This window comes from Mandrillus leucophaeus, unplaced genomic scaffold, assembly GCF_000951045.1.
Source record: "Mandrillus leucophaeus isolate KB7577 unplaced genomic scaffold, Mleu.le_1.0 Scaffold389, whole genome shotgun sequence".
Lineage (NCBI taxonomy): Eukaryota > Metazoa > Chordata > Mammalia > Primates > Cercopithecidae > Mandrillus > Mandrillus leucophaeus.
In genome coordinates this window covers 2,032,268-2,045,084 of record NW_012104131.1, presented here as the reverse complement: position 1 = coordinate 2,045,084, position 12,817 = coordinate 2,032,268, and the positions used below count along the sequence as shown (strand labels likewise).

The 12,817-nt window shown below is 36.5% G+C and overlaps 1 protein-coding gene across 3 annotated transcripts in view; it reads left to right on the top strand.

Moving 5' to 3' along the window:
• SCN2A (sodium channel, voltage gated, type II alpha subunit) overlaps positions 1-12,817 on the top strand; it is a 177,433-nt gene that overhangs the window by 62,294 nt on the left and 102,322 nt on the right. For 2 of the 3 annotated variants that reach the window (XM_011990992.1, XM_011990993.1), the window contains exons 2-3: positions 4,138-4,455; positions 5,385-5,503. In XM_011990992.1, the coding sequence (XP_011846382.1) occupies positions 4,189-4,455; positions 5,385-5,503 (386 nt within the window). In that variant the 5' untranslated portion in view covers positions 4,138-4,188. Of the gene's footprint in view, positions 1-2,204; positions 2,503-4,137; positions 4,456-5,384; positions 5,504-12,817 lie in introns of those variants that run through there. The other variant, XM_011990991.1, reaches the window with a different exon arrangement.

The window sequence follows — 12,817 nt, the reverse complement described above, 5'->3', positions numbered from 1 at the left end:
CTTTTTTCTTTCTCTAGTTCTGTCTCCCAGGCTGGAGTTTAGTGGTGTGATGATAGCTCACTTCAGCCTCAAACGCCTAGTCTCAAGGGATCCTCCTGCCCTGATCTCCCAAAATGCTGGGATTATAAGCAAAAGCGACCTTCCCAGCTCCAACTCTACTTTTGAGAAATGCTTCTGTACCACAACAATAACCCTGACTACTTATAGGTCTCAAGTGAGGACTCTTCTGTGTTTCAAGGGTAGAGCGTGTGGCTTAGGAGAGGCCAACCAAAGATGGCATTACCCTGGACACAGTAATTACTTCAGGATGGGCATGTGATGCACCAGGTGCCAGTGAGATGCAATGAGAGCTTTTCTGAGTCTTTCTTCCCACTGAATTGAGGTCTGGAAGGTTGGGAGACTAGAGCTGCTACAGAATCTTACTAAAATAAGGGAAGAATCTTTAGGAAACCTATCACTATGAAATTCAGAACAAAAGGATACAGCATAACTATGAGCTGGTAACACCAACTGAGCTCCTGAATCATCATATGCCTAAGACTAGCCCTGGACAAACCATGAACCAATAAACTCCTGTCTTTATTTCTTTTTTACTTCAACTAGTTTGAGACATCTTTTTCTCTTACCATCAAAAGTTACCTCCTAAAGTGACTAAAATATTATTTTTGGCTACATCTTCCCCTTGCTCATTTCCAACAAACACATTTTCTTTTTTTTCTCCAAATCTTTTATTTTAGATTAAGGGAGTACCTGTGCAGGTTTATGATGGTATATTGCATGATGCCGAAGTTTGAGGGCACGATTGAACCTGCCACCCAGGTAGCAAGCAATAGGTAGTTTTTCAACACTTGCCTCCCCCACCCTATACCCTCTTATAGTCCACAGTGTCTCTTGTTCCCATGTTTATGTCTATGTGTACCCAGTGTTTAGCTCCCACTTATAAGTGAGAAGGTGTGTTATTTTGTTTTCTGTTTCTGCCCAACAAATACATTTTCCAGTGAAAATGATGAAGCCAGAAAGTATGAAATATATTGATTTAACAATTAGAACTGTTCTAATTATAATTGGTGTCAGTGCCTGTTTTCTTTTTATGATTGAGTAATGATCACAGATTTTTGCTATCAGATTTTGAGTTTGAATCTTGCCTGTATGATCTTAGGAGACTTTTCCTAATTTCAGTGTATGTCGTTACTTCAGTTTGCAAATAAGGATAATGAAAGCATTTACCCAATAGGGTTGTGTGGAGGATGAAATAATACAGTAAACATCTTAGCCAAGTGACTGGCACTCAGTAAGTCCTCAAATTTTCACTATGATATTAATTGAAAGCCTAGCAGTTAGAATCTCACTGGTTTATCAATTCTTTTTTTCTGGTTGCTTTTTAGTGACTTAAATTCGAGACAAATAAGATTGGTGTCTCATTGGGTTAATATTTTTTCTAGAGAGAGTTAACTTGTGTGGCACAGGCCATCTCTTTATTGAATTAGCAACGACTATATTGGATTTCAGATTATTTGGGGCTGAGGCTAATATCAAATCCTACTGTATGTTTGTAGTTCCTAGGCTACAAGCCTACATACAGTAATTACTGTTTAATATGAATTTTTATTTTTAACTTACATATAGTAAGGGTTAATTGCTATTTAATATGAGTTTTTATTTTTAACCCTTCCCTATTTACAGTCATGCTTTGCTTAAGGACCAAGATATATTCTGAGAAATGTGTTGTTAGGTGATTTTTGTCATTTTGTGTACCTCATAGAGTGTACATAAAACCTAGATGGTAGAGCCTATTACACAACTAGGCTAGGTGGTATAGCTTATTGTTCCTAGGCTACAAAACTATACTGGATGTTACAGTACTGAATACTGCAGGCAATTGTAACACAATGGTATTTGTGTATCTAAACACATCTAAATATAGACAAGGTACAGTAAAAAATATGGTATTCTAATTTTTTGCGACCATGTCGTATATGTGATCTGTCATTGACCAAAAATGCCATTAAGTAGTTCACTACTGTACTTTCTCTTTATTTTTAAGTTGAATTCTTTATATTGATTGAATGACTTTTTGACATAGCAAATAAAAAGCATGAGGAGAAGCATTATTGGTTAACAAAATTAACTTAAAATCAGCAAAGTTTTAATGTTTCGTTCCAAGAAAAGCCTGTGGAAGATCAGTTCCACAACTGAAAGCTTTGGGCTGTTTCCGACATATGTCTGTGTGTACGCTGCGAAGGTGTTTCTCTTCACAGTTCCCCGCCCTCTAGTGGTAGTTACAATAATGCCATTTTGTAGTCCCTGTACAGGAAATGCCTCTTCTTACTTCAGTTACCAGAATCCTTTTACAGGAAGTTAGGTGTGGTCTTTGAAGGAGAATTAAAAAAAAAAAAAAGATTTTTTTTTTTTTTTTTTAAAAAGCATGATGGAATTTTAGCTGCAGTCTTCTTGGTACCAGCTTATCAATCTCAAACTCTGGGTGTAAAAGATTCTACAGGGGTAATGTTTTAATATTCTTATTATGCTTATTCTCTGTGATGCTTCTCTACCTTTACAGTAGTAGAATCCTTGGGGAAATCTGCAGAGGGACCACTTTCATTTTGAAGCTGCTGGCTGCATGTTTTAGCATGTCTCTTCTATTAGAGAATCCAGGCATGGCAGTTTCCTCCCCCAGTGTGCAAGGACCATCTTCATGCCTATGTCTGTCGCTAGGCATGAGGGTCTGTAGGGATGGGTGAGAAAAATGAGGTATGTTTTGGAGGCACTATAATACTGGGGAGGGCAGTCTGCTAGCTGGTAGCTGAAAGGTCCTGGTTTACTTCAACATTTTTTAAAATAAAACTGTGCAGTAGTTTTTGTTATTTTGGGTTTCCCTCTGTTTTATCTGGTGTATGCTGCAGAAGTGAACTGCATAACACATTTAACTCTTAGAAAATGCATCTCATATATTTAAATGACAACTCTGACTCCTATAGTATGGGGGTGAAATAGATTGATTTTTTGAAAAGATGGAAAAAATAGATTAAGTGGCATTCAGGAGTCAAGATGTTGATTGTATTGTTTCAAATAGCGTAGAAACTCCTGCCACTGGTTCAGAGGTAACATTTGGAATGACTGATGTGCTCTTTTGAGTTATCTACTTTAGTCTAGTGAAACATGATTTGAATACCAGTAAAACCTATTTATGTTATTGCAAAGATGCATATAATAAGAGTTTGCATGAAAAGATAAACTATCATAAACTTACTATTTTTTCTCAAATTCAAATTCTGATGTGGACACTAAGACTGTGATGCTACATTTTTGCGAAATGGGCATTATTTGAGGAAATAGGCTATCTCTACAGTATTTCCTAAGGTACTGCAAATGTGTTAATTTAAGAAGCAATTACACTAGCTAGCAGCAGGTTGCTAAGCCAGGGGGTCCGAGCTACAGACCTCTGATGTGGATGACTTCCTGCCCGGTTTGGCAGGAGCTGGGTCTCTTCCTGTGCAGCTTCCGAGCAGTTCCAAACACAACCAGGCATCTTCTGCTCCTTCCCACTCCCTTTCTTTCAAGCAGGATCTACCTATGTTTCCATAGCCTGGCATTTTACGATTTCCAGAGCTTTTTACCCAGTGAATTGACTTGGAATAAACTCTTAAATGTTATAAAGTGAGCCAAAGGGCACGTGGAAAGACATGGAGAGATACGTGCAAGATCCTCAGCTCAGGTTCTACAATTTAGTGTGATGTTTCATCTCTTGTTTTGAATCTCTGCTATTTTTTCAGAAAGAATGCTGAAAAAGATGGCTGCCAAAATATTCACACAAGTGAAACAGCAGGCACAAACCAGTATCCTCCATTTCTGAGCTCTGAATTGCATATTTTCCCACAAGTAGCACAATCACTTAAAACATTTTGGGAGTGGGAGATTAGATTACCTCATAGACACCTACTGAATGTGAAAGATAGATCTCCATGCGAGCAAATGGAGGCATATATGAGATTCCCTGAATATCAAATACAACTTTCTTTAAAAATATTATAGCTATCTGGGTTTCTATGCTGTATCTCAGTGCTCAGTGTCATGTAACTGACACAATCACCTTTTATTCTAATAGCCGTTGCTTTTTTTCCCTCCCTGTTTCTGTAGCACTTTCTTATGCAAGGAGCTAAACAGTGATTAAAGGAGCAGGATGAAAAGATGGCACAGTCAGTGCTGGTACCGCCAGGACCTGACAGCTTCCGCTTCTTTACCAGGGAATCCCTTGCTGCTATTGAACAACGCATTGCAGAAGAGAAAGCTAAGAGACCCAAACAGGAACGCAAGGATGAGGATGATGAAAATGGCCCAAAGCCAAACAGTGACTTGGAAGCAGGAAAATCTCTTCCATTTATTTATGGAGACATTCCTCCAGAGATGGTGTCAGTGCCCCTGGAGGATCTGGACCCCTACTATATCAATAAGAAAGTGAGTTCTTAGTCAAGTTGCCTTCACTGCCTATTTGCTAATTGGTTCTGGGCTAGTCCCAGGGATGATGGTGAAGAAGGCTTGCCTCCTTCCCCCTGTCTAAAGTATCACTAAGATGCTGGATGGGCCTGACCGTGTAATGGACCAATGATCCTAGAAGTCTTTTGGAAGCACTCATTTGAACCTGCATTTGTGAGACAGGCAGAGAACTGGTGAGGCATCCTCCAGCGCGGGAATTAAGGAAGGACAAAAGCCTATTCACCTTCTTGAATACAAATTATATTCTTAAACCAAGCGTAAATTGACCCTGATTCCCTAATAATGTTGAGAAGCAAAAACTGTAAACTAGAAGTATATTTAAATTTTATTTTTTATATTTGCAGGAGTAGTATCTAAATTCCTCTTTACAGTCTCTAGCTCTCCATACGTCACTTTGATCTTCAGTGGGTTTAATTATTCCTTTATACCATACTTTCTCCTTTCTATTGCTCTCCACAGAAGAAGAAATAATAGCAGGTGACTTGTAGGTGCCAAATAAGATTCTGAGCAAAGAACACACCTGGAAAACCTTGAAGTTCTCATGAGAAAATTATCTAACCAAAAAAGTAATCAAAGCCTCAGTTTTGTGCTTTAGGTGAATTATAAATGCGGTTTTAAAATACTAACGTTAAAACTTGATAAAGATGCTAAGAATTCCTATGGCATTGACCACAGATTTTCTTTGTAAACCTCATGTCATTTATCAAATTTAGGAAAGTTTATAGTGCTCAGAAAAAGAAAGCATCTATCTTCATATCATATGCTGGTAATTATTATGTTATACACTATTTTGCAGGGCAATATTTATAAATAATGGTTTTACTTTTCTCTTAAAATATTCTTCATATATATTCTAAATTTTGTTTTATGTGTTGTGTTTTCTTTTTCAGACGTTTATAGTATTGAATAAAGGGAAAGCAATCTCTCGATTCAGTGCCACCCCCGCCCTTTACATTTTAACTCCCTTCAACCCTATTAGAAAATTAGCTATTAAGATTTTGGTACATTCATATCCTTTTTCAAATCGTCACTGAATATGATTTTCTTCTTTGACCAAGTTATTGAGCTACACGTTTTCCAAAATATCTGTGGTTGGCAATGTTATGTGTTATTTCTTTTTCTTTCCTTTTACTCAACAGTTAGCATGTTGCAAAATGAGATCACAGGTAAGTGAATTACTTTTCCCCATCTTCTAAGTGTTTCTTCTCTACCCAACTCACTATTACTTCTTTCTTCTTTTTTCTTCTCCCTTATGAATTGCTTGCCATATCCAATCCTTTCTCATTAATTTTGACCATATTACCAGGCTCTCTTCCTGTAAGTCTTCAATTTACAATGTTAGGTAAGGGAGTAAACTCCATAAGCTAATTTTCTTTACTGCCTTTACATTTGGGAAATAAATATGCATAATCTGAATACAATTTTATATGTTTTTGGTCTGAATTTTATGACTTTCTTCTATTTTAGCATTTAAAAGCTTTGAGTTAGTAAGTGTTTATAATTGTATCTATAGGTATAACACCCTTTCAAATATTTTTCCAAATTTGTTTCCCAACAGCCTTCCTATTGATCTTCTACTTTCTATTCTTTTCCTTCCTTTTTCTTTTCATCACCTGTTTCTATGTTTTATTCAAGTCACACGTCTTGCTACAGTTATCCCTCTCCAAAGGATTAATATCTATCTATCCATATACATTCCCATTTTATTTTTTATACTCCTTATTGATGCACCTGCTTTCCAAAAATGACAGCTTGGTGGTAGATGGCAATTTGATTGATTCCTTGAAATTAAATAGAGTAGTTGGAAATGAGAGGTTTTATTCTAGGCCAGAAACAGTTGTCTTGCTGACAGCCAGTCTTGGGAATACCAGTGAAGCAAAGGCTTGGAAGACTGAAGCTGTGTTGGGCAGGGACATTTACAGGAAGAACACAGAAGTCATGGGACGGGGAGTGATATGCTTCAGGAACCAGAGGTAAGGCAGGGGAACTGAAATAAAGCAAAGCCTCAGATTAGGACAGCATGTTATTTCTTCTTTAGAAAGAATTTTTGCTTGGAATTCCATGATGTGGTTAGCCCAGGGCCTGGTATTAAGGCTTTCAGTATAAACACTCTCCACCTTTATCATGCCTAGAAAATATTTGAATTAGATAAGGTATGGAATTAAATTAAGTAAGGAATTCAGGAAATGGGATAAGTCTGGTACAGGGTACTTATGTCATTTCTGGGTGGAGGGGATGTAAAGCATGTCCCTAGACTTGCCTACCAGTATGGCAAATGCTGTCTTTGGAAGCATAACATTCTGTAAAGTCTCCTTTTAACCTCTAGGTTGTTCCTCTTTCCAAGTTTAGATGGATATCAACATCTTTTATTTGATGTTTATGTTTCATGTTTTAAGATTTCATGGTTTCTTGGCATTACCTTAAGCAATAATGTTTTCTTACCTCTCTCTGTTTCCCAAATAAAAAAACCCAGTTGGATGTGGATAAAAAGATGTCTTTGAGTTAGCATTAGAAATGAATAATAAAGTTGGTATTTATATTTGGGTCTCATGATTATAAATTATGATCTATTATTATGTTTCAAGCATTTATAATCTGTATAGTGAATAAATCTCTGCATAAACTATTCATTATATTTTAAAATAATTGTATGTTCCTTATTCAGAAGTAATTTATATTTAAATTACGTGAAAAATTCAGGCTTCTGTTCCTAGTAGATATTGGGAAAATATGCATTAAATAAATAAGTGACTAGAAAGTCAGAGATTAGAGAATCAGATACAAAACAAGTGAAAAAATAAGTTTAAATGGATCAGAAAAAATCTTTCTTGTCATGCATCTGAATGATGAGATGGAATTAAGAAAACCCAATATATTTGCTTTTTACAAAAGCAAATTTTTGTCTTAAAACTTTTGTAATAGACCATGGAAAATCTCATGAAAACTATTGTCCCCACTTGAAAAAAAAATCCTAGGAGATTATGAATCCCCGTTAAAACCCCCTGGAAAAGAAACTCCTAGTGGTAGAGGGTAAGGGCAGTTTAAGAAATTCCGATCAGAGAATCTGAGTACTAGGGACACAGTTTTCGCCAAGACCTCTCTAGATATCCAGATACAACTTGAATCCGTGGGCTTGTATTTGCTTCCCGGGAACTCACCCTGCAAAGGCTGAAGTCATTGGGAGGCCTGAGGTGATGCAGGTTGAAATGTGAAGCCAGCCAGGCAAATCTATTAAGGTATGCCAAGCTGAGCTGTTGACTCTGAGAAGTTTACAGATGGCTTAGAGTCACAAATTTCTTCCAGTGTAGAAAATTAGATTTTAAAAAGTCTCTAATTTCCTGACTTAAAGTGTTATATTTCGATGTCTCACCTTGGAGCAGAGATATAACAAAAGGCAATGAGGCTGATAGTCTAAGATACATGAATCCTTCCATGTTTTGGTGATGCAATTGATCAAATAGCCTAGTAAACTTAGAGGTATATAGATGCTGTAGTTAGTAACTCATTTTCACAATAATTTTGTCCTTTATTCCTCATGTTGCAAACCCTAGACTCAAATCCTGATTTTCTGACTTCAAGTACAGTGTCCTTTACTGTAAGTTAAAAATGCTTGGAGAGATGGTCATGGTTGTTTGGCCACAGTTGCGAGGTCATTGTGTATTTATTACCACTAGTTTATAAACCGACAAAAAGTCATTCATGTTAAAGAAGTTTGTTTTTAAACTTGGACTAATACCTCCATTTGCAACAAAAAGCTTGACTTGTTTCTCAAATAACTGTTATCTATTAGAAGCTATTGTGTATCAAATTAGCTTTGTGAAAAATTTATTTTGGCTGAATCAGAAATTATGCTTATGATATTTTAACAAGGGTGCATTTCGAAAACTGAAAATTCTTCTCATGTGCCTAGTGTCTTATTTGATATTTAAATAAAACATGATTTATTTTCTAGATAACAAACAAGTTAAAAATGATCTATGCTCCTAAAGTTCCCTGCCAAGGTTTTAAATGTGTTTCCTGTCAGCTTTTATTATTTTAAGTTAATATATGCACACTCCTCTAATTTATCTTGCATTTGTTACTCATTTGTTCATTTGCAAGTACTTACTGAGTATCTACCATGTGGTAGATATTCTTGTAAGCATTAGGATGCAACACTGAACGAAATGAAGTTCCTACTCTTATGTGAGTGTGTGTGCGTGTTTGGAAAAAGACAATAAACAAATACATCAAATGGAAGCTAGTGATACGTGTTACTAAGAAAAATAAATTAGTGTAAAAGGGAGGAGTGACAAGTGTAGTCTTGGATTGTATGGCCAGCAAAATCCTTTCTGAAAAGGTACCAGTTGAGCAGAGATCCGAAGGAAGCAAAGGAGAGTGAGACATGGGAATCTAGGGTTAAAGTCAGTTCAAGGAGACCAGCAAGTATGAAGGTAAAGTCTGAAGGCGGGAGTGCAACTAGTATGTTTAAGAATCAGCAAGCAGACCTGAGTGGCTGGAGCAGAGTGGGAAAGGCAGGAAGCGAGGAGATGACATCAGTGGGAGTGAAGGTCAGGGGCTAAAGTTGTAGGTGAGATGCAGTGGGTCGTTGTGAAGACACCACATTTACTCTGAATGAGACTCCAGGAGAGTTTTCAGTAGCAGGGTATCATGACCTGACTCACATATTTAAAAGATCCTCTGGCTGCTTCATGGAGAATAGACGGCATAAGGGGAAAGAGTGAAGCAAGGAGACTGGGACCGACTGTCATTATGAAGGCAAGAGAGCATGGTGGCTTGGACTATGGTGGAAACAATGACGGTGGTAAAATGTCATCAAATTTTGAGGTATTTTGCAGAAGAGCTGACAGGATTTTCTGAGCAATTGGTTGTGGGGTCTAGGGGGAAGGGAGGGACTAAGGATGATTCCAAGCATTTAGTCTGTTCAAGAAAGAAAAATGGAGTTGTATTGACTGAGCTTGGGGCAACTTGAGTGAACCAGTTTGGTGGGTAAGATCAAGAGCTTGGTTTTGAACATGTGATGTTTGAGACACCTGTTAGACATCATTGGAGGAGCAGAGGAGTTAGGTGGCTATGCAAATCTGGAGTTCAGAAAAGCGTTGAGCTGGAGGTGTTCAACTTTGGGAGCTCTCAGTGTATGGCTGGTATTTAAAGTCATGACATGGGACTAGGCTGCCAAAGAGCTGAGACCCTCGCTCCAGATCACACTAGTAATGCTGACCTACCTATCATTTGAAAATGGTAGGAAAATGGAAAACAAAGATTCGGTATCAGAAAACGTAGATTCAAACCCTATCTCTAAAATTTACTTTTCAGCTATATGACCTTGGTCCAAGTTACTCCAATTCTTTCTAATCTCAGCTTCTCTATCTGTAAAATTATAATCACAGTTTAGACATTAATAATGATAAAATCTGTGACAAGTATCTAGCACCAGATCCCATCCTAGTGCTTAGTAGGTACTCAATAAAGGGTATCTATGACACTAATAGCTAAAATTCTAGCAGCAACTGCTGTAAGATTAGCAAAAAGGAAACTCTCGTATTGCATAAGGAATTGCACAAAGAACTTTATACAAATCACTACTCTGAGTTTGCAAACAAAATCTTTATATAGCACCAGAGTTTGGACCTGCAAGTGACCCAAACAATGTGGTCAGTCCTGTCTCATTTTGTAGATGAGTTCACTGAAACCCAGAGATATTTAGTTTTTTCTAAGGCTACATTTTCTGTCAGTGGCAGAGCTAAAACTTCAGACCGGGCTTTTTGATTCTCGGCTCTTAGCATTTTGCATCCAACAGAAAAAAAATGATTTTTAAACTCTCGGATTTAATATATTTGGGACATTGCCAGTGTTCTTGTTTTATGAATTTCAAAAGTGCTTCTTAGATGCTCCAACTTACTAATTCTTTACATGGTGTCCATACCGAGACATAAAATATCATGGTTTTCCATGAAAAGAAATATACAGGTTTATATGAAAGCAGATGACACAACAGTTTCTCTTTCTTTTGTTTTCAGTGCTCATATGTTATCATTTAGTTATCTACTGGCAAATAGGACTTGGTTCATATTAAAATTAAACAATCCAATATTTAACACTATATGTTACGTTTACTTAATTTTTCTGCTGGCTCAGAAATATGCAATGGTATGTAGAAAGAGACCTATTCTATTCTACTTCAAATTATACATTTTTACATTAGAAAATCTCTAACATCAGGCTATCTTCTACTTGTAGTTTATATATAGGTTAAAAACTCCTCTGCAACGTCTCTGGATATTATACATTATTACAAAGTCTCTGAACAGAGCATAATGTCTTTTCCCTCCTATAGAATAACAAAGAAATGCCCTGTAATTTTATACTCAATAAATGAATTATTAATGGTAATAAACTAATAATTATTATCTTAGTGGATAATGACTGTATACTGTAAGAAAAGTATTGTCCACATTTAAATAAGCAAACTGAGCCTCAAAGAATTAAACAAGTCACTGAAGCCCACACAGCTGGTAAGGGATGTATCTGATCCATGGTTCATTGCTCTAAATCTCATGGTGCTTCATCCTCCCTCTATGGAGACGGGGTGGGCGTGCCAGTGTTGTGATGATCCAGGGCTCCGTATCAAGGGCTACTTAAACAATTTTCAGTAAAAACTTGAAGAAGTGTTTCTTCATCATATACACATAGGAAATATTTTACATTTGCCAACTCTCAGGTTAATATCATCATTAGGTTTACTCACTTTTATTTATACCTGGCATAAAGGAATTAATAGATTAAAAAATATCTTTGTCCCCTGATATTATATAAGGTTTATCTGCCTCTATTTCATTTCACATTGCAAAGTTCTTAAAGCAACATTGTTCCAGGATACAGTGTTCTTTTGAAAAATGTACTCTACTTTATGACTTGGATTATATATTTAAAAAATAATATAGGATGTATGCATTTTGCTACTCGTTTGAGCCTTTTAAAATCTGCCTTGATGTGGGGTTTCTATGCTTTTTTGATGCACGGCACCACCAATGCAAAATTCATACCTACATTAAATACTTTTGTATTTGAGTATTTTTAAGATCATCTGAAACTATTTCAGTCACTCACCAGAATCCAGGAATTTATAAACTACGTGACTGATGAAGTAAATTGACAATGATTTAGAAACTTAATGAATTTTAAACCTTTCTATTTAGAGATACCTATCAAACTGCAAGCGTAAAAACTTGACCCTAGTTATTTACTTTTTTCTATTAAAAGCAAAATTGTTCTTTTTGTGTGTCAGAATTTTTAACTTAAGTGTATACTTTTATTAAAATGATAGCCATGACGTGGGCCCAGGAGGCAGAGCTTGCATTGAGCCGAGATTACGCCACTGCGCTCCAACCTGGGCGACAGAGCGAGACCCCGTCTCAAAAAAAAAAAAAAGAAAAGATAGCCATGAAATAAGGAAAATGCCTGTTTTTGACTTATTATCAGTAACTAATTAGAAAATAATTATTTCTCTTGTTAATTAATATTGAAATATATATTTTACCTTATTATATATAACTAAGTTTTACCACTATAAAGAGTAAGTTTTTAAGTGTCATAAAACCACTGCCAAGTCCATTATGCAGCATAATCACATTAGGCTGTTAATTTCCACCTTATATTTATCCTATATTTTACCCTCAAAAAATGTAGAAACTTGTGTAAACAATATGTCTATATATTTTAGACAGAGTCTCACTCTGTCACCCAGGCTGGAGTGCAATGGCATGATCTCGGCTCACTGCTACCTCTGCCTCCTGGGTTCAAGTGATTCCCCTGCCTCAGCCTCCTGATTAGCTGGGATTACAGGCATGAGTTACCATGCCTGGCTAATTTTTGTATTTTTAGTAGAGATGGAGTTTCACCATTTTACTCAGGCTGGTCTCAAACTCCTGACCTCAAATGATCTGCCCACCTTGGTCTCCTGAAATGCTGAGATTATAGGCTCAAGCCATGGCACCTGGCCAATAATATACTTGAAGACAAACTTTAAGTTGTATTTTTTAATAACTTATCAAAAATTATTTTTTAAAACTCCATTTAATAACAAATGAATTGCAAAATTAATTTCATTCAATAGTCAACTGACACTATATGAAATAGCAAGGCTATAATGGTGAGTAATATAGACATGATTCCTGTCCTCATGAAGCTCAGAGAGTAGTTGAGAAGATCATCATTAAAACTTGTCATTACAGGAATAATATAAGTGCTGCAGGGGTATATAACTGGTAGTAGGCCAATCTGAGTACTGAAGAAAAAGAGAGGTGACATTTCCAAGACCCTA